Source organism: Oncorhynchus mykiss, chromosome 6 (assembly GCF_013265735.2).
Source record: "Oncorhynchus mykiss isolate Arlee chromosome 6, USDA_OmykA_1.1, whole genome shotgun sequence".
Lineage (NCBI taxonomy): Eukaryota > Metazoa > Chordata > Actinopteri > Salmoniformes > Salmonidae > Oncorhynchus > Oncorhynchus mykiss.
Window position 1 is genome coordinate 65,715,766 of NC_048570.1, and position 19,510 is coordinate 65,735,275.

The window sequence follows — 19,510 nt, forward strand, 5'->3', positions numbered from 1 at the left end:
ATTTAAAAGGCAATGCTACCAAATACGAATTGAGTGTACGTAAACTTCTGACCCACTGGGAATGTGATGAAAGAAATAATAGCTGAAATAAATCATTCTACACTGTTATTCAGACATTTAACATTCTTAAACTAAAAAGTTGTGATCCTATCTGACCAAAGACAGGGAATTATTACTAAGATTAAATGTCAGGAATTGTGAAAAACTGAGTTAAATTGTATTTGGCTAAGGTGTAAACCTCCGACTTCAACTGTATCTGTATCCATTTTCTCCCCCTTCACTAGTCAATGCAACAGTAGAGGTAAGCTTGTGTGTGGAGAGGAATATTGCAACAAGTGGCCTGCAGTGAACAAATCTCTGTGTTTGGGACAATAACATCGTTTTGACACACATCGACAATTTCACTCAGGAAGTCCCTAACACCACAGGCTCTAGGCCTATGCAGAGCAGGACAGCCTGGCAGATGAGAGGAGTGGAGCTTGGCGATTATATATATCTCCTAATCGTCACTTGCCTGAAAAGATTAGAAACACATTTTCAGAGCTTGAGTTGTAAACGCTTTTTCTTGGTGCATTCTTCATCTGTGGTTATTTAGTTTGCTGGGGGCCTGTTTTGACCACAAAATGCATTTCGTGCTAAGCCCCATCCGTTTTTTTTTTTTTTCATTCTACAGATGTATTCCAAGCGTTAGTAAATGACTCATTTTCTTTTTTATGGCGTGGAGGAAATCTGCAAATAATAACAATTTACATACCAGCTAAAACTGGAGCCAAATTGCTTGGTGGGGTATGTTAAAACACTATGGTGTATCTTCATTAAAAAGTTCAAAGCTAGAATCCCATTCATTTGGCCTTTGACCAAAGTGTGTCACACCGCAGTGGGGACACCAGAACTGGACCCCTTATAGGCTGCGTGCTGCCTCACTTGTCTGTACTTTCTCCATTTGCAAAAAATAAATACATCAACAACATATGAATGCTATTGGTTTCATCCAATTCTCTAATTGTCTTAAACACATCATTTTAGAGGAAGCGCACAATTTAGAAACCATGAAGTGTATTAGTCCAAATGTGGCTGATATAAATGTTCATATTTACTCAGCTTTTGGTTGCTTACTGTAATGCAATCTAATGTGTCACATATGGGCCAGTATATCTTCTCTCCAGTCTCAGACACATTGACTGAAGCTGCTCTTGGGGGTCTTCCACACGCACAATGCCTCCTGAATACCACATCACCACAAATCAACATGGAAGTATTAGGGGGGGGGGGGTAATACGATAAACAAACACACACGGACCATATATTGGAACCCAAGCACACATGGGTGTCCAAGGACATCTGAAGACATGAGTGATGTTTTGTTGAACTCGTGGTACTGCTTCTATATTTAACTACCACCCTACTGGGGATGGATGTTTGGAGGATGATGCTGTGAGGATGCGCTCATAGCTCATTGATCCCTAGGAGACGGAGCGTGAAGATGGCTCTGCAGTGTGATACATTAGTGCTATAACTCACAGAGCAGCTCAGCCATGACAGCCACCACCAGAGCAGACCCAGTGACTCACACAGGAAGAGACCACAATACCCCACAGCACAACATCCTCAAAATAAGTATATTTGTTCTTCACTAAGAGCTTGTGTCTCCTTTGTAAAATCCCATAAATACCCATGCATAAACAAGGTCTCTGGAATGTTCACCTAAAACCATTGACACTGGCCAGAGACCTTCAGGCTTCCGCTGCAGCTCTGGCATCTACATTGCATTCATGTAGATTTCTGTCATTCATTAAAAGCACTTATTTTATTTTTTAAAAAAGGTCCCGAAGTCATTCTGATTCCCATGCAAAATAGCCATTTGAGTGACTAAAATATCAACCATAATATTTTGGGGGGATAGAAAATGTAAATATTTGAGAAAAAGTACTCTCTCTCACATGACTAACTACAAGGAAGTTTGAAAAGACAGGCTGTGGGCGGGAAGCTTATATTCATGAGCTCACCTTGACTGACAGCTCTTTGAAATGCGTACCTATTAAGCCCAATTCCATCTTTTCTGCTGTTTAATGTTTCAACTAATTAATTTGGTTGTTATATACATACATTTTGTTATTCTAAGCCAATCAGATGTTTAATAAAAACGTATGGCTTGGGGGCTAGAAAGGTTAAGTTACACATAATTGTCTAAGTTCACACTAGTGGCCAAATTCAAAGCTCAGATAAATAAATTGTTCTGATATTTTTAGTACCTTTTGAGATAAGTCAGCATACCTTATTTAAAATTGAGATGTGACAAATAAAAATGTATTTGAATGCACCAAATACAACAGGTTGACCTTACAGTGCAGTAGACCTTACAGTGAAATATGCTTACTTACAAGTATTTAACCAAGAACGCAGTTTTAACCTGAAAACACCTAAAAAAAAAGTAAGAGAACAATAACAAATCATTAAAGATCAGCAGTAAACAACAATACCGGTACAGAGTCAATGCGCGGGATATCGGTGTCGAGGTAATATGTTCATGTAGGTAGAGTTATTAAAGTTACCATGCATAAAAAATAAACAGAGTAGCAGAGCGTAAAAGAGGGGGGGGGGGGGGGGGGGGGGGGTTGCAAATAGTCTGGGTAGTCATTTGATTAGATGTTCAGGAGTCTTATGACTTGGGGGTAGAAGCTGTTTAGAAGGCACAGGACCTAGACTTGGCACTCCGGCACAGCTTGCCGTGCGGTAGCAGAGAGAACAGTCTATGACTAGGGTAGCTGGAGTCTGACCATTTTTAGGGCCTTCCTCTGACACCGCCTGGTATAGAAGTCTTGGATGGCAGGAAGCTTGGCCCTAGTGATGTACTGGGCCGTACGCACTACCCTCTGTAGTGCCTTGCGTTCAGAGGCCGAGCAGTTGCCTGATGCAAACCGTCAGGAGGCTCTCGATGGTGCAGCTGTTAAAGCTTTTGAAGATCCGAGGACCCATGCCAAATCTTTTCAGTCTCCTGAAGGGGGAATAGGTTTTGTCGTGCCCTCTTCAAGACTGTCTTGGTGTGCTTGGACCATGTTAGTTTGTTGGTGATGTGGACACCAAGGAACTTGAAGCTCTCAACCTGCTCCACTACAGCCTTGTCGATGAGAATGTGGGCATGCTTGGTCCTCATTTTCCTCCGCAATCATCTCCTTTGGCTTTATCACATTGAGGGAGAGGTTGTTGTCCTTGCACTACATGGTCAGGTCTCTGACTTCCTCCCGAGAGGCTGCCTCATCGTTGTCGGTGATCAGTGTCTACCCTTACCACCTGGGGGCGGCCCGTCAGAAAGTCCAGGATCCAGTTGCAGAGGGAGGTGTTTAGTCCCAGGGTCCCTAGCTTAGTGATGAGCTTTGAGGGAACTACGGTGTTGAACGCTGAGCTGTAGTCAATGAATAGCATTCTCACATAGGTGTTCCCCTTGTCCAGGTGTGAAAGGGCAGTGTGGAGTGCAATAGAGATTGCGTCATCTGTGGATCTGTTGGGGCGGTATGCAATTTGGAGTGGGTTTAGGGTTTCTGGGATAATGGTGTTGATGTGAGCCATGTCCAGCATTTCAAAGCATTTCATGGCTACAGACATGAGTGCTACGGGTCGGTAGTCATTAGGCAGGTTACCTTTGTGTTCTTGGGCACAAGGCCTATGGTGGTCTGCTTGAAACATGTTGGTATTACAGACTCAGACTTGTGAAAAGGCAGTGCTAATATATGCACATGGCATATTTCATGATCATTCCTTGATGATATGGGTTTTTCATGCTAGCAGTCGTACCTGCATGTCACATTCTCACAGTAGCAGCATATCTTGGCGAACTACAATTAAGTAATAACGCCAGAAAAGCAAGTGTTTGGAGGATATACTGTCACGGGTGTTAGGCCCAAGACGAAGTCGAGTGCTGGCAAACCGTGCCAATATATCCTCCAAACACCGGCTTAGAGGGCAATATCACTTTTATACAACAGATTATAAACATATTCAAATAACGATTGACATATTTTCATTCAAATATGCAAGGTTTATTCAAATCTCCGCTGTTGAAAAATTGTTAGTCTAAAAGAAATGTTAGATAATGTCTAGAGGCTTTTATAGTGGAGATCAAGTTTATAAATTGCTTGGCTGGGCTGATGAGACAGTGGATTGCGCAGTCAGATGAAACAGAGTAAATAGTAGAGTAAATGGTAACTGGGTAAATGGTAACTTGTGGAATAGACACCGGCTGCAATGCGGTTTTAGCCAATCAGCATTCAGGATTAGACCCACCTGTTGTATAACATGTCAATTGATTTCAGGTATCACAGCTTACGTTTAATGCATTTTGCCTTATTTAACTGTAAAAATGTTTTTTACTGTAATATTACATTTACATAAGTATTCAGACCCTTTACTAGTACTTTGTTGAAGCACCTTCCTCAATCTACTCACAATAACTCAATGACAAAGCGAAAACCAGTTATAAATATTTGCATATTTATTACAAATAAAAAACTGAAATACCTTATTTACATAAGTATTCAGACATTGTTATGAGACTCGAAATTGAGCTCAGGTGCATCCTGTTTCCATTGATCATCCTTGAGATGTTTCTACAACTTGATTGGAGTCCAACTGCGGTAAATTCAATTGACTGGACATGATTTGGAAAGGCACACAGTTTCTTAAATAAGTACAGCCTTGTAACCAACATCGGCGAAGGTGTGTTTGCGGAGAGGCGTGGTTTAAATAGCTACTTTACTGATGTCAACATTTGACTGTAGGGTGTCAGCAAATATAATTAAGTTTGCACTATTCATCTATGGCAAAGATAATTATATATATCTCCCCTTTCATCTGTGTCTGGTGTTAGCTAATTACTGGCTAGCTAGGTCTTCAGTCAGCATGGAACAAAAGGGCAGGGGGGGGGGAGGTCGTTCAGAACTCTGACTCAGTTGTCATGTCAACACATCCGTCAGTGCTGCTGTGAACCACATCACAAGAGACATGCTGAACAGGAGATCTATTAAATGTTTTACATTATTAATGCAATTTCAATGTTTGAGATGCTTTGTGTACCCCCAAATTAGCTTGATTATTTTACTGCTACACTGCATCAATGTTTCTTGACACAAGGTAAGTGTACCTATTAAGACCACCAAAATCTAAGTCTATAAATTTAACATAATATAAACTGCCCAAATTATTGTAAGAAAAGTGGATATCAAATTAATTATGAATCTTGTTAAGTTTAATGCCTTGTACTTACAAAGTCCAGACTGGGATTAATGTGCACCAAATATACCCTTTAAGCCCATGGGTGTTTCAAATAAAAATGTCAACATTTACAAACTTACATTTCTAATATAAAATGTGATTATATTATTAAAAAAAACTGATAATTGCTATTCATCATGAAAGTAGCACTTACAGTGCCTTCGGAAAGCATTCAGACCACATTACTTTTTCCACATTCTGTTACGTTACAGCCTTACTCGGGTCTCTCCAGAAATGTTCGATTGGGTTCAAGTCCGGGCTACTCAAGGACATTCAGAGACTTGTCCCAAAGCGACTCCTGCGTTGTCTTGGCTGTGTGCTTACGGTTGTTCTCCCGTTGGAAGGTATAAACCTTCGCCCCAGTCTGAAGTCCTGAGCACTCTGGAGCAGGTTATCATCAAGAATCTCTGTACCTTGCTCCGTTCATCTTTCCCTTCAATCCTGACTACTCTCCCAGTCCATGCTGCTGACAAACATCTCCACAGCATGATGCTGCCACCATCATGCATCACCGTAGGGATGTTATTGGCCAGGTGATGAGCGGTGCCTGGTTTCTTCTAGACGTGACGCTTGGCGTTCAGCCCAAATAGTTAAATCTTGGTTTCATCAGACCAGAGAATCTTGTTTCTCATGGTCAGAGTCCTTTAGGTGCCTTTTGGCAAACTCCAAGCAGGCTGCCATGTGCCTTTACTGAGGAGTGGCTTCCGTCTGGCCACTCTACCATAAAGGCCTGATTGGTGGAGTACTGCAGAGATGGTTGTCCTTCTGGAAGGTTCTCCCTTCTCCACAGAGGAACTCTAGAGCTATGGCAGAGTGACCATTGGGTTCTTGGTCACTTCCTTGACCAAGACCCTTCTCCCCCGATTGCTCAGTTTGGCCGGGCGGCCAGCTCTAGGAAGAGTCTTGGTGGTTCCAAACTTCTTCCATTTAAGAATGATGGAGGCCACTGGGTTCTTGTGGACCTTCAATTCTGCATAAATGTTTTAGTACCCTTCCCCAGATCAGTGCCGCGACACAATCCTGTCTGAGCTCTACAGACAATTCCGTCGACCTCATGGCTTGGTTTTTGACCTGATACACACTGTCAACTGTGGGACCTTATTTAAATTTGGTAAGAGAATATGTTACCATTGGAGTATTAAAATGAGTCACCCTATCCACTTAATAATCCCACCTCCTGAATCCAAGTGTTTGACATGGGGGAGGGGACCATTAATTTATGATCAAAAAATGTTTCAATGTAGAAGCAGTCATTTGTCATACCTGGTTCATCCAATGTAGGCAGTATATTGCTGCATCCATACTGGTCTCTGTTTTTCCTTGAAAAGGAACATCTAACCATTAATGGAAATCACTGAGGTTTACAAATAGACTACACTCTCAATCTATCCGGGCTTCCACAACATTGGCATAGATTATGCAACAGGTAGGCTGCTCACAGGCTCCTCCACCTGCCGGTTTGGTTCGTTAGGGTCCGGTCTGGTCTATTTCACTGGATCTCTTGAAAGGCCTGGATGAGACTGACTGACAGCTATCAAACTCAGATGGCTGTTGTGATTAGAGGTCGACCGATTAATAAGAATGGCCGATTAATTAGGGCCGATTTTAAGTTTTCATAACAATCGGAAATCGGTATTTTTGGGCGCTGATTTCCGATTATTATTATTTATTTTTTATACCTTTTATTTAACTAGGCAAGTCAGTTAAGAACACATTCTTATTTTCAATGACTGCCTAGGCACTGAGTTAACTGCCTTGTTCAGGGGCAGAACGACAGATTTTCACCTTGTCAGCTCAGGGGTTCCAACCTTGCAACCGCACAGTTAACTAGTCCAATGCTCTAAACATTGCACTCCACGAGGAGCCTGCCTGTTACGTGAATGTAGTAGAAGCCAAGGTAAGTTGCTAGCTAGCATTAAACTTATCTTATAAAAAACAATCAATCACTAGTTATAACTACTGATCCAGTTTAGCAGGCAATATTAACCAGGTGAAAGTGTTCATTTCACGCAGAGTCAGGGTATATGCAACAGTTTGGGCTGCCTGGCTCATTGCGAACTAATTTGCCAGAATTTTACGTAAGGATGACATACATTGAAGGTTGTGCAATGTAACAAGAATATTTAGACTTAGGGATGATAAAATACCAAACGGTTCCGTATTTCACTGAAATAATAAACGTTTCGTTTTCGAAATGATAGTTTCCGGATTCGATCATATTTATGACCAAAGGCTCGTATTTCTGTGTGTTATTATGTTATAATTAAGTCTGATTTGATAGAGCAGTCTGACTGAGCAGCAGCAGGCCCGTAATCATTCATTCAAACAGCACTTTCATGCGTTTTTCCAGCAGCTCCTCGCAAGCACAGCGCTGTTTATGACTTCAAGCCTATCAGCCTAATGGCTGGTGTAACCAATGTGAAATGGCTAGCTAGTTAGCTGGGTGTGCGCTAATACTGTTTCAAACGTCACCTGCTTTTAGATTTGGAGTAGTTATTCCCCTTGCGCTGGAAGGACCACAGCTTTTGTGGAGCGATGGGTAACGATGCTTCGAGTGTGGCTGTTGTCTATGTGTTCCTGGTTCGAGCCCAGGTAGGGGCAAGGAGGGGGACAGAAGCTATACTGTTACACTGGCAATACTATAGTGCCTATAAGAACATCCAATAGTCAAAGGTATATGAAATACAAATGGTAGAGAGAAATAGTCCTATAAATACTATATTAACTACAACCTAAAACCTCTTACCTTGGAATATTGAAGTCTCATGTTAAAAGGAACCACCAACTTTCATATGTTCTCATGTTCTGAGCAAGGAACTTAAACGTATTTTACATGGCACATATTACTTTCTTCTCCAACACTTTGTTTTTGCATTATTTAAACCAAATTGAACCTGTTTCATTATTTATGAGGCTAAATTGATTTTATTGATGTTTTATATTAAGTTAAAATAAGTGTTAATTCAGTATTGTTGTAATTGTCATTATTACAATTTTTTTTTATATAATAATAATTAAAAATTAAAATTTAATAAAAACTAAAAATGTAATCGGCGTTGAAAAATCATAATCGGTCAACCTCTAGTTGTGATGCATGATTACTCTGAAATGCAAAGCGCTTCTCTAGACAAGACGGCTTGGTTTCAGCTTAGCACTGAGAGACTAGAGAGCATCTTAGTAATGCTACCAAATCACCCTAATGTACCTCAATTAACCAAGGTTGCCAGGTGTATCCTCCGACACATTGGTGCGGCTGGCTTCCGGGTTGGAGGCGCGCTGTGTTAAGAAGCAGTGCGGCTGGTTGGGTTGTGTATCGGAGGATGCATGACTTTCAAGCTTCGTCTCTCCCGAGTCCGTACGGGAGTTGTAGCGATGAGACAAGATAGTAGCTACTACAACAATTGGATACCACGAAATTGGGGAGAAAAAGGGGTAAAAATAAAAATAAAATAAAAAATAAAAAAATAAGAAGGGGCTAGAAGCATCTTATATGGTGAGCTACCGAGTGGCTAGGACAGGCAAGCCCCATACTATTGCGGAGGACTTAACTCTTCCTGCTGCCGCAGATAAGGCTGAGACAATGCTGGGTGAAAACACCAAAAAAACTACACAGACAATGCCATCATCAAAAACACTTTCACAACACATCAGTGACATGGCAGGAGATGTTTTGAAATAATTACGGCATGCGTTACAGCTGGATGAGTCAGACGTGGCGGGCTTGGAACAGCTTCTGGTATATGTCCGTAACGTTTATGGGGGTCAATTAAGGAAGACATCCTCTTCCGCAAAGCACTGGAAACCAGAACAACAGGAGAGGATATTTTTAAAGTACTGGAAAGCTTGGTAATGGACTTTGGTGGTCAAGATGTGTTGGTATCTGTACTGATGGCGCAAAAGCCATGACAGGGAGACATAGTGGAGTGGTAACGCACATGCAAGCAGTTGCTCACGACACCACTTGGGTACACGGCAGCATCCACCGGGAGGCTCGTTGCCAATGCAATGCCTGACAGTTTGAAAGATGTTTTGGACACTACAGTGAAAATGGTTAACTTTGTTAAAGCAAGGCACCTGAACTCGTGTATTTTCTGCACTATGCAATGATATGGGCAGCGACCATGTAACACTTTTACAACATACAAATGTGCGCTGGTTTTCAAGGGGCAAAGTATTGACACTTTTTTATTGAGAGACGAGCTTAAAGTTTTAACTGACCATATTTTTCACTTCTCTGACTGCTTGCATGATGTGATGTTCTCTCTCACCTGAATGATCTGAATCTAGTATTACAGGGACTCTCCGCAACTTTACTCAGTGTGCGGGACCAAATTGAGGCTAAGATTAAGAAGTTGGAGCTCTTCTCTGTCTGCCTTAACAAGGACAACTCACCGGTCTTTCCGTCATTGTATGATTTTTGTGTGCAAATGATCAAGCTTACGGACAATGTCAAATGTGATATAGCGAAGCACCTGAGGGAGTTGGGTGTGCAATTACACACTTTTCCGAAACGGATGACACAACCAACTGGATTCGTTATCCCTTCCATGCCCTGCCTCCAGTCCACTTACCGATATCTGAACAAGAGAGCCTCATCAAAATTGCAACAAGCGATTCTGTGAAAATTGAATTTTAATCAGAAGCTACTGCCAGATTTCAGGATTGGGCTGCGCTCAGAGTATCCTGCCTTGGGTATCGCGCTGTTAAGACACTGATGCCCTTTGCAAACACGTACCTATGTGAGAGTGTATTCTCAGCCCTCACTTGCATGAAAATGAAATACAGGCACAGACTGTGTGTGGAAAATGATTTAAGACTGACTCTGTCCAATACAACATTGCAGAGTTACAGTATGTGCATCCTTTCAAGCACACTGTTCTCATTAACCTGTGGTGAGTTATTCACAATTTTCAATTAACAACTAAGGTTTTAAATGTAAGATGGTTAAATAAAATAGCTAAATAGATTATCACATTTTTTGTGCCCTGGTCCTATAAGAGTTTGTCACTTCCCATGAGCAGGGTTGTGACAAACACTCACACTCATTCTCATGTTTAATAAATGTATCGTATAGTGTGTGTGTGTGGCAGTCTTACAATGATGGCAAAAAATGCTGACCCTGGTGCGAGAGGGGGTACTCAGATGGAGGTTGAATGTTTGAAGGGGTACGGGACTATAAAACGTATGGGAACCACTGATCTAGGCCAATAGCCAAAGTCTATTTTTATAGCAGACACCAATGTTCCTTCAAAAAAAAATTCAGCACTGAGCAAATTTCTGGTCTGCTGAGCTCAAACTTCTGTGCAACTTCCAGCACGAGTTCACTGTGAACACTGAGGCTGTACAGGCTTTAAGTACATTTTAAAAGTTGCCAAGTAAGCTTCTGTGGCTATAAAACAATGGAGAAAATGCATCCCATAACATTTTAACCTGGAAATAGTAGTTTTACTATTCAGCCTACATTTTCTCAACATTTGATATGGACTTGGCCTATTAAGACACTTTCAGTTTAATGCATTCTGGATGTCTCCCGCCGCACTATGATCAAACGATGAATGAATTTGATAGAGTTCTTGGCTCTCAGAAGGTTTAAAAGTTATTTTTTAAATAACCCCAAAACATGGGAGGCCTAATGTAATAATGAGAGAGATAGAAGAAACAATAGCAAGATATAAAAATCTAATGAGAAATTTGAACAAACCTTACAGTTAAGCAAAGCATTAAAGACTAAAAACGTATGCATGCATGAGGCCAGAAAATTAAAAATCCCTTCTTGCCGTTGTGAACCAAACAACCAAAAGCCTGATCCTACTAACTGAAACATCATAAAAGCATTAAGACAAATTAAAGTTATGAAGAGTATTCTGAAAGCTATTCAAATAGTGTTTATTGCCCTAAAGTTGCCACTTTTAAAAATGGGAATAATTATGAAAGTCGGAGTCTGTTATTCTCATTCATAGATTTATTTTGAATTAATATTTTTCAGGCCACAAGAAGTGAAATTTAGCAAACAATATCAAGATGACGAGTCCAAAGAAAAGCTTAAACTGGCCTAAACTCATTTGCATATTATTCTAGCAATGTGCAACCTACCTACAACAAATATAGAGCCCAGGCTAATAACAGAGAAGAGGATGAGCTAAAAACACAACTCAGTTTATAATTATTCAGTTTTGAGGACAGCAGAGTCTCTCTGCAGCCCATTATGATTTTACAACCCATCACAAAACCTACAGTCAGCTAGACTCATTGCCTGTGTCACTCGCTCCATCTCCACGATTCGGCACACACAGACATCCAAGATAGCCAAGGCCTCTCTCTTTCATGCCACAGCTCCACCAGAGTGGAATAGGCTATTTGAAAAGATTTGGGTCTTGAAAATATATTCTGTCAATGTCATGATACTTTTCACTGCTGAATACCAACTGCTGAAGTCCTATTTTCTGGTTCGTGAAGCAACTGCTTTCTATACCGCTCGATCTGGTCTTCCCTCAGTCTCCCATGTTTTTCGCCACACAGACCGGACAAGTTTAAGCAGGAGTTCAATGGATTATGGTCATTGTAGTTAATTACTACAATTTCTGCACTAAACCACGAAGAAAATCGGCCTGTTGGAAACTACAACTCCCTACTACATCGCACAGTTCACGCTTCATCTGATTTCTCTCTCTCTCTCTCATCTTGCTCACAGGGGAAAAAACTAAATGGAATTCAAAAAATTTAACAGACATCAATTAGCCGTTTAAAAAACAAAAAACAGATTGTTTAAAATTAATAATAAACAAAACATATACACACACACATATACATATATATATACATACACACATATACATACATACATACACACACATACATACATATATACATACATATATACATACATACATATATACATACATACATACATATACACATACATACATATATACATACATACATATATACATACATATACACATACATACATATATGTGTATATACATACATACATACATATACACATGTGTATATACATACATACATATACACATACATACATACATATACACATACATACATACATACATACATACATACATACATACATACATACATACATACATACATACATATTCTTTTTAAAACGTATTTATTAAATTTAAAAGAAAAAAAGAAAAATCGCTCAGCACTACTTGTCCCAAACTGAGGGCTATGCCAAAAATGTAGACATTGAGTAACATAACCCACAAACTGGCCACATGTTTTTATGTGAAAGCATTGAGTGCTAAATGTAACAAAATCCATAGTTGGGTGTTGAGGAGAGAGAAAAAATGAAATTGACAGAACTAGAACATACTGTATAACAGAGGAAGAAGAAATGTCCATGTGTATCCACTTGGCATTAAAAAGGCAGAGTAGTTTAGCCTCCATGAGGGGAGAAGTACATATGTGAACATAAACAAATGTTCAAAATGATGCAGCGATCGCATCTTTAAGAAATTGTGCTGATTTTGCTTGTTCTAACTAAATGCTTAAGTAGTTCCTGGAATCTGTCAAAATTATCGGGTAATTAGGGTCTTCGCGGGACAGCGGTATTCAAGAGGCGCCTCGTTCTCCTCGCTGTTGACTGTGGGCCAAAAGCATCCTAATTGAAATCATTTAGTATGTCCAAGTAAACAAACAAATAAACAAACACGCGGGCAGGCCCCATTGGCCATGCGCTGTCAGGAGAAAGAACACTGTTGAACTGTGGGAGGCTGCCTGGGCCAGTGAGTTTACTGCTACTGCTGCCCTGGATATTGATTTCCAGATCTCTCCAGACCCAGATAAGAAAATATTTGGTCACAATGAGTGCAATGATTTGTGCATGATGGTAACAGGCCCCATGTCTCGAGTCAAGGACTCCCCTAAGTCACCCTCGGAGGAGGAGAGGGGGCGGGAGAAAGATAATGAGAGTGACCAAAGGGAGAGAGAGGGATGCAACTCCCTAATGCAACCAAAAAAAGGAAGATTGGGACACCCAGCAGAGAGAGCGATAACAGGCTGGACATAGCTGAGGACTCTGGGAGGTGGGTAAAGAATGTCCCAATTAGTGGGTTGGCGGAAAGGGTTGAAAGGGTTGAAACAAACTCTTGAATAAACAATCATTATACATTTGTTGATACAGGAAATGCCAATATTTGCTCTGCACCCTCCAGAAGAACATGCGTCCTGGGAACATAGGAAGATGCCTCAACTGCTGCTCCACTCCTGGGGTTCTTGTCGGTATGATATGGCAACAGAACATTTCACAGTGCACTTCACAGGATTTTTTAAAATTAAAATTGGTCAAAACTGTTCCGGCAAGTTGGCACTGTGAGATGATTAACCAGGGGAACACTGCACAAATTACACATCAACCTCCAGAAAGTTCCAGAAGAGCTACTAGAGAGGGCTCCCTGAGTGAACAGAGCGCTCCAACAGCATGATTGGTTGGAATGGTGCTCACAGTCACAACAGGAAATTATTAAAATCTCTCCATTTTTGTTCTGTCAGGCAGTGCCCCATGTGTCCATTAGGTCAACTCAAGTTCTGCGACGAGAAACCAGAGCCATCTTCAATCTTTGCTTGCAGTATTAAACCCACACCCATCAAAACATGCAGACTGAGGTAGGGAGGTTAATGTTGGGAAGCAAGCAACTCACTACCACAGCTATCACACAGGGTGCATGAATAAGTCAGTTTCAGTAAAATGTTATGTACTCACCATCTCCACCCCCTGGGGAAACACTGTGCCCTCCCAGTCCTTTTTGGGGAAGCGCTGGATTATCTTCCCACATCCTTCTCCTGCACCTGGAAATGTAACAGCAGCAATCAATGGCAGGGAAATCTGATCTGATGTCAAAGTGTCCACCACCTAAGGAGTAGCCTGAATAATATCTACAATATTATGGAATTCATAACAGAGCTCTAGGGCCTATACCACCAACAGGAAGAGGGAAGAGATAAGCTCCTCTAGTTAACAGACAGATGCACTGTGTACGGTGAATTATGCATGGGTCAAGATAATGTTCTGTGGAATGGACGCTTTACATAATAAAGGTCAGCTTTTCACATTGTTAAAAGGACATACTGGTTGTGAATGGCCCTAATAAAACTATTTTTCCAAACAGTAGAGGTGAAGGGGGCATTCAAGGACACACAAATAATTTTGATGTAAGATCACATTTCCAGACTTCCTAATTGGCACAAATCGGTTTGGTGCATTCTTTCAGGTCCACAGTGATGATTCTCCTTACATTTTCCATCTTTCTCTTCATTCTGTAGAAACACTTCAACCACAAGAGAAAGCACTAAGGAGTAGCACTACAGGGTCATAACGGCATAACATTCATCCTGTGCTTCTCCAGTGGTAATGTATGAGAGATTATGTTGCTCCTGAGTGCTAACAAATAACCCAAGATTGCCATGTTAAAGAGATACTTCTGGATTTTGGCAATAATGCCCTTTATCTACGTCCTCAGAGTCAGATGAACTCATGGATACCATTTTAATATGTCTCTGTGTCCAGTATGAAGGAAGTTAGAGGTAGTTTTGTGAGTCAATGCTAACTAGTGTTAGCGCAATGACTGGAAGTCTATGGGTATCTGATAGCATGCACATAGACACAAAAATGGTATCCACGAGTTGGTATCGGACTCTGGGTGAGTAGATAAAGGGCTTCATTGCGAAACTCCCACAGTATAACTTCAAAATGTAAATGGTGAAGCAATCCTACAAGCCAATTGCCAACCCACACTAAGGGGAAGACAAAACAGATATGTTTACAAACTTAGCCTATTATTTGCATCTGCACTAGCAGACGCCGCAATAAATAAATAGGCCTATTTCCAAATCAGTGAGCATGGAGCCAAAGCCCTAATGTAGCCAAGTCGCCATTGAACAAAAATAAACTTGAAAGCATCCAGAACCAATGTGCAGGGAGTGTAAATGAGTTGACTGACAGTGAAATTGAATTCAAATGTGACACTGCCATCGACATGAGAAACAAACACGCATAGAGGTTAAAATAATGAAGGTGAAATGCATCAACAGATCTGGAATCGGTTACGGTCAATAAATAAATTACAGGGTTGGATTAAATCAAGATGTTTCACTGAGAAAGTGGCCAAAGATTAAGTGCGAGAAACTGAACCCGGACAGCTAACACAGCAAATTACAGAAGTGGGAAGGCCATCCATTTGGGAGTGATCCACTCTGACAGCATGATTCAAGGAGAGGAGGATGAGGAACAAAATAAGGAAAAAGGGAGAGAGAACCCTCCTCAACCCCAGCATCTGTCAGGTAGGTCACCAATTAGACAGCCCAGGGAAATATCTGTAAACAAGAGGTCAGATCAATAGATTGTGGTGGCAGAGAGAGATGCAGTACATGGCTGATCTGCTGAACACTGTCATCTCTTTATTCCCAGTTCAGTATTCAATGCATGGTTGATCAGACAATGCCACAGCATGGACTGCATAGATTCAAAGTGTTGTCTGGTCTATTTTAAGAGCCAATGTATCATGAAAAAGAACACAGGGTCACTGTCACATAATGGCAGACGTACAATTGTTTTGGGGAATTTTAAAACATTTGATGTAATTACTTGTCAACAAAATGTAATGAGTCACAACAAACTGCAACCTATTTAAGGTGGCGATTGAAGAGGATTTGAAAGAACAGTCTGGAAAGCTAAGAAATTGAAAAATAATCTAAAATTGAAAAGATGCCAAGACCATCTACAAATGCTTTCCTTTCCTTTGACACAGTGACTTCATTTACATTTAGTTTAAGCTCTGTCACACATACATTTAGCACACAGTTTTCCTTCCATCTCTGTTGAGAAGAAACCTTTCAAGAATGACAAAAGGATGATTGCTGCGCGAAGCCTATTGCTCTGGATTTTGATTGGTAGAGAGATTAAATAGGTCCATTCAGCCTAAGTATTCAGTCTATTAATGCAGACTATATGGGGCAATATATATACTGAACACAAATATAAATGTAATATGCTAAAAAATGTATTGACTTACAGTTCATAAGGAAATCAGTCAATTGAAATAAATAAATTAAGCCCTTTATCTATTGATTTCACATGACTGGGCAGGGGTGTAGCCATGGCATAGGCCCACCCACTTGGGAGCCAGGCCCAGCCAATCAGAATTATTTTTTTCCAACAAAACTGCATGAGAGAGAGAAATACTCCTCAGTTTCATCAGCTGTCCGGGTGGCTGGTCTCAGACGATCACACAGGTGAAGAAGCCGGATGTGGCGGTCCAGGGTTGGCGTGGTTACACATGCTCTGCAGTTATGGGGCCGGTTGGACGTACTGCCAAATTCTCTTAAAACAACGTTGGAGGCAGTTTATGGTAGCAACATTATCTCTGGCAACAGCTCTGGTGGTCATTAATGCAGTCAGCATGCCAATTGCACGCTCCCTCAAAACTTGTGACATCTGTGGCATTGTGTTGGGTGATAAAACTGCACATTTTAGAATGGCCTTTTATTGTCCCCAGCACAAGATGCACCGGTGTAATGATCATACTGTTTAATCAGTTCTTGATATGCCACACCTGTCAGGTGGATGGATTATCTTGGCAAAGGAGATATGCTCACTAACAGGGATTACAAAAGTATTCAGATCCCTTGACTTTTTCCACATTGTTACGTTACAGCCTTATTCTAAAATTTATTAAATAAAACAAATTCTCTGTAATCTACATCATTTTTGCAAATTTATTAAAAACAAAAAACTTATTTACTTAAGATTCAGACCCTTTGCTATGAGACCCAAAATTGAACTCAGGTGCATCCTGTTTCCATTGATCATCCTTGAGATGTTTCAACTGGATTGGAGTCTACCTGGGTAAATTCAATTGGACATTATTGGAAAAGCACACACACCTGTCTATATAAAAGGTCACACAGTTGACCGTGCATGTCAGAGCCATGAGATGGAAGGAATTGTCCTTAGAGCTCCGAGACAGGATTGTGTCCAAGCACAGATCTGGGAAAGGGTACCAAAAACCATTCCAGTTTTGGCTTTGTAATTATTGGGTAGTGTGTAGATAGATTAAGGCTGTATTCTAAAATGTTCCTGATCAAACAATATGTGGAAAAAGTCAAGGGGTCTGAATACTTTCCAAAGTCACTGTAAAATACATTTGTGCACAACATTTGAGAGAAATAAGCTTTGTGTGTATGTATGGAGAATTTCTGAGATCTTTTATTTCAGCTCATTTTACATGTTCCGTTAATATTTTTGTTCAGGATAGTTCAACATCTCAATGATGTTCAGTACACCACTTTACACTTCCCTTCTGCTAAATCCTTCTTCCTTGTCTCCTGATTCTACCTCTTCGACCCTACTGTCTTCCCTTTCAGCATCCTATGACTTGCACTGTCTGCTTTCTATCCCGGCCGGCTCCGCCATCCCCTCCTGCTCCGTGGCTGAGTGACTCATTGCGAGCTTACAGAACAGGAATCCTGGCAGCTGAGCAAAAACAGAGAAACTAAACTTGTGGAGGACCTATCGTGCATTCACCTATTCGTCTCTACCTCTGCACCTACTGCTAAAGCCACTTTCAACCACTAAATGTCAAGCTTCTGCCTCTAACACTAGGAAACTCTTTCCCCACCTTCTCCTCCCTCCTTAATCCTCCACCCCTCAACCACTTTCAATGAGTAGCAGATGTTGTCAACCTTTTTAACCACTCAGCCTATTGAGTCCACTGGTCTCACTTACACAGAACTACCCTACTCCTTGACCTCTTTCTCCCCTCTCTCCAGATGACATCCTGCGACTAGTGAGGTCTGGCCAACCGACAACTTGCCCGCTCGATCCCATCCCCTCCATCCTTTTCCAGACCATCTCTGGATACCTCACTTCCCTCATCAACTCATCCCCGACCACTGGCTGCATCCGCTCAGACTTCAAAATGGCCCGAGTTGCGCCCCTCAAAAAACCAACACTCGACTCATCTGACGGCAAACTATAGACCTGTATCCCTCCTTTTTCTTTCCAAAACACTTGACGGTGCTGTTTCTGACCAACTTTATCTCTCTCAGAACGATATTCATGACCCTAACCAGTCAATCTTCAAGACGGGTCACTCAACCGAGAATGCTATTCTCGTGTCAGAGGCTCTCCTTACTGCCAAAGCTGTCTCTCTCTCTCCTCTGTTCTTATCCTCCTAGATCTATCTACTGCCTTAGACTAGAGGTCGACTGATTAATCGGAATGGCCGAATAATTAGGGTGATTTCAAGTTTTCATAACAATCGGAAATCTGTATTTTTGGGTGCCGATTTGCCAATTTTTTTATATATATTTTTTAAATATGTATATTTTTTTACTCCTTTATTTAATCTTTATTTAACTTGGCAAGTCAGTTAAGAACAGATTCTTACAGTGCCTTGCGAAAGTATTCGGCCCCCTTGAACTTTGCGACCTTTTGCCACATTTCAGGCTTCAAACATAAAGATATAAAACTGTATTTTTTGTGAAGAATCAACAAGTGGGACACAATCATGAAGTGGAACGACATTTATTGGATATTTCAAACTTTTTTAACAAATCAAAAACTGAAAAATTGGGCGTGCAAAATTATTCAGCCCCCTTAAGTTAATACTTTGTAGCGCCACCTTTTGCTGCGATTACAGCTGTAAGTCGCTTGGGGTATGTCTCTATCAGTTTTGCACATCGAGAGACTGACATTTTGTCCCATTCCTCCTTGCAAAACAGCTCGAGCTCAGTGAGGTTGGATGGAGAGCATTTGTGAACAGCAGTTTTCAGTTCTTTCCACAGATTCTCGATTGGATTCAGGTCTGGACTTTGACTTGGCCATTCTAACACCTGGATATGTTTATTTTTGAACCATTCCATTGTAGATTTTGCTTTATGTTTTGGATCATTGTCTTGTTGGAAGACAAATCTCCGTCCCAGTCTCAGGTCTTTTGCAGACTCCATCGGGTTTTCTTCCAGAATGGTCCTGTATTTGGCTCCATCCATCTTCCCATCAATTTTAACCATCTTCCCTGTCCCTGCTGAAGAAAAGCAGGCCCAAACCAAGATGCTGCCACCACCATGTTTGACAGTGGGGATGGTGTGTTCAGGGTGATGAGCTGTGTTGCTTTTACGCCAAACATAACGTTTTGCATTGTTGCCAAAAAGTTCAATTTTGGTTTCATCTGACCAGAGCACCTTCTTCCACGTGTTTGGTGTGTCTCCCAGGTGGCTT

The 19,510-nt window shown here is 41.0% G+C and overlaps 1 protein-coding gene across 3 annotated transcripts in view; it reads right to left on the bottom strand.

Moving 5' to 3' along the window:
* Positions 1 to 19,510, bottom strand: part of LOC110526365 (myotubularin-related protein 13) — a 165,286-nt gene that overhangs the window by 115,669 nt on the left and 30,107 nt on the right. For all 3 annotated transcript variants that reach the window (XM_036980722.1, XM_036980720.1, XM_036980721.1), the window contains exon 2: positions 13,997 to 14,082. In XM_036980722.1, coding sequence (XP_036836617.1) covers positions 13,997 to 14,082 — 86 coding nt within the window. The remainder of the gene's footprint in view (positions 1 to 13,996; positions 14,083 to 19,510) is intronic.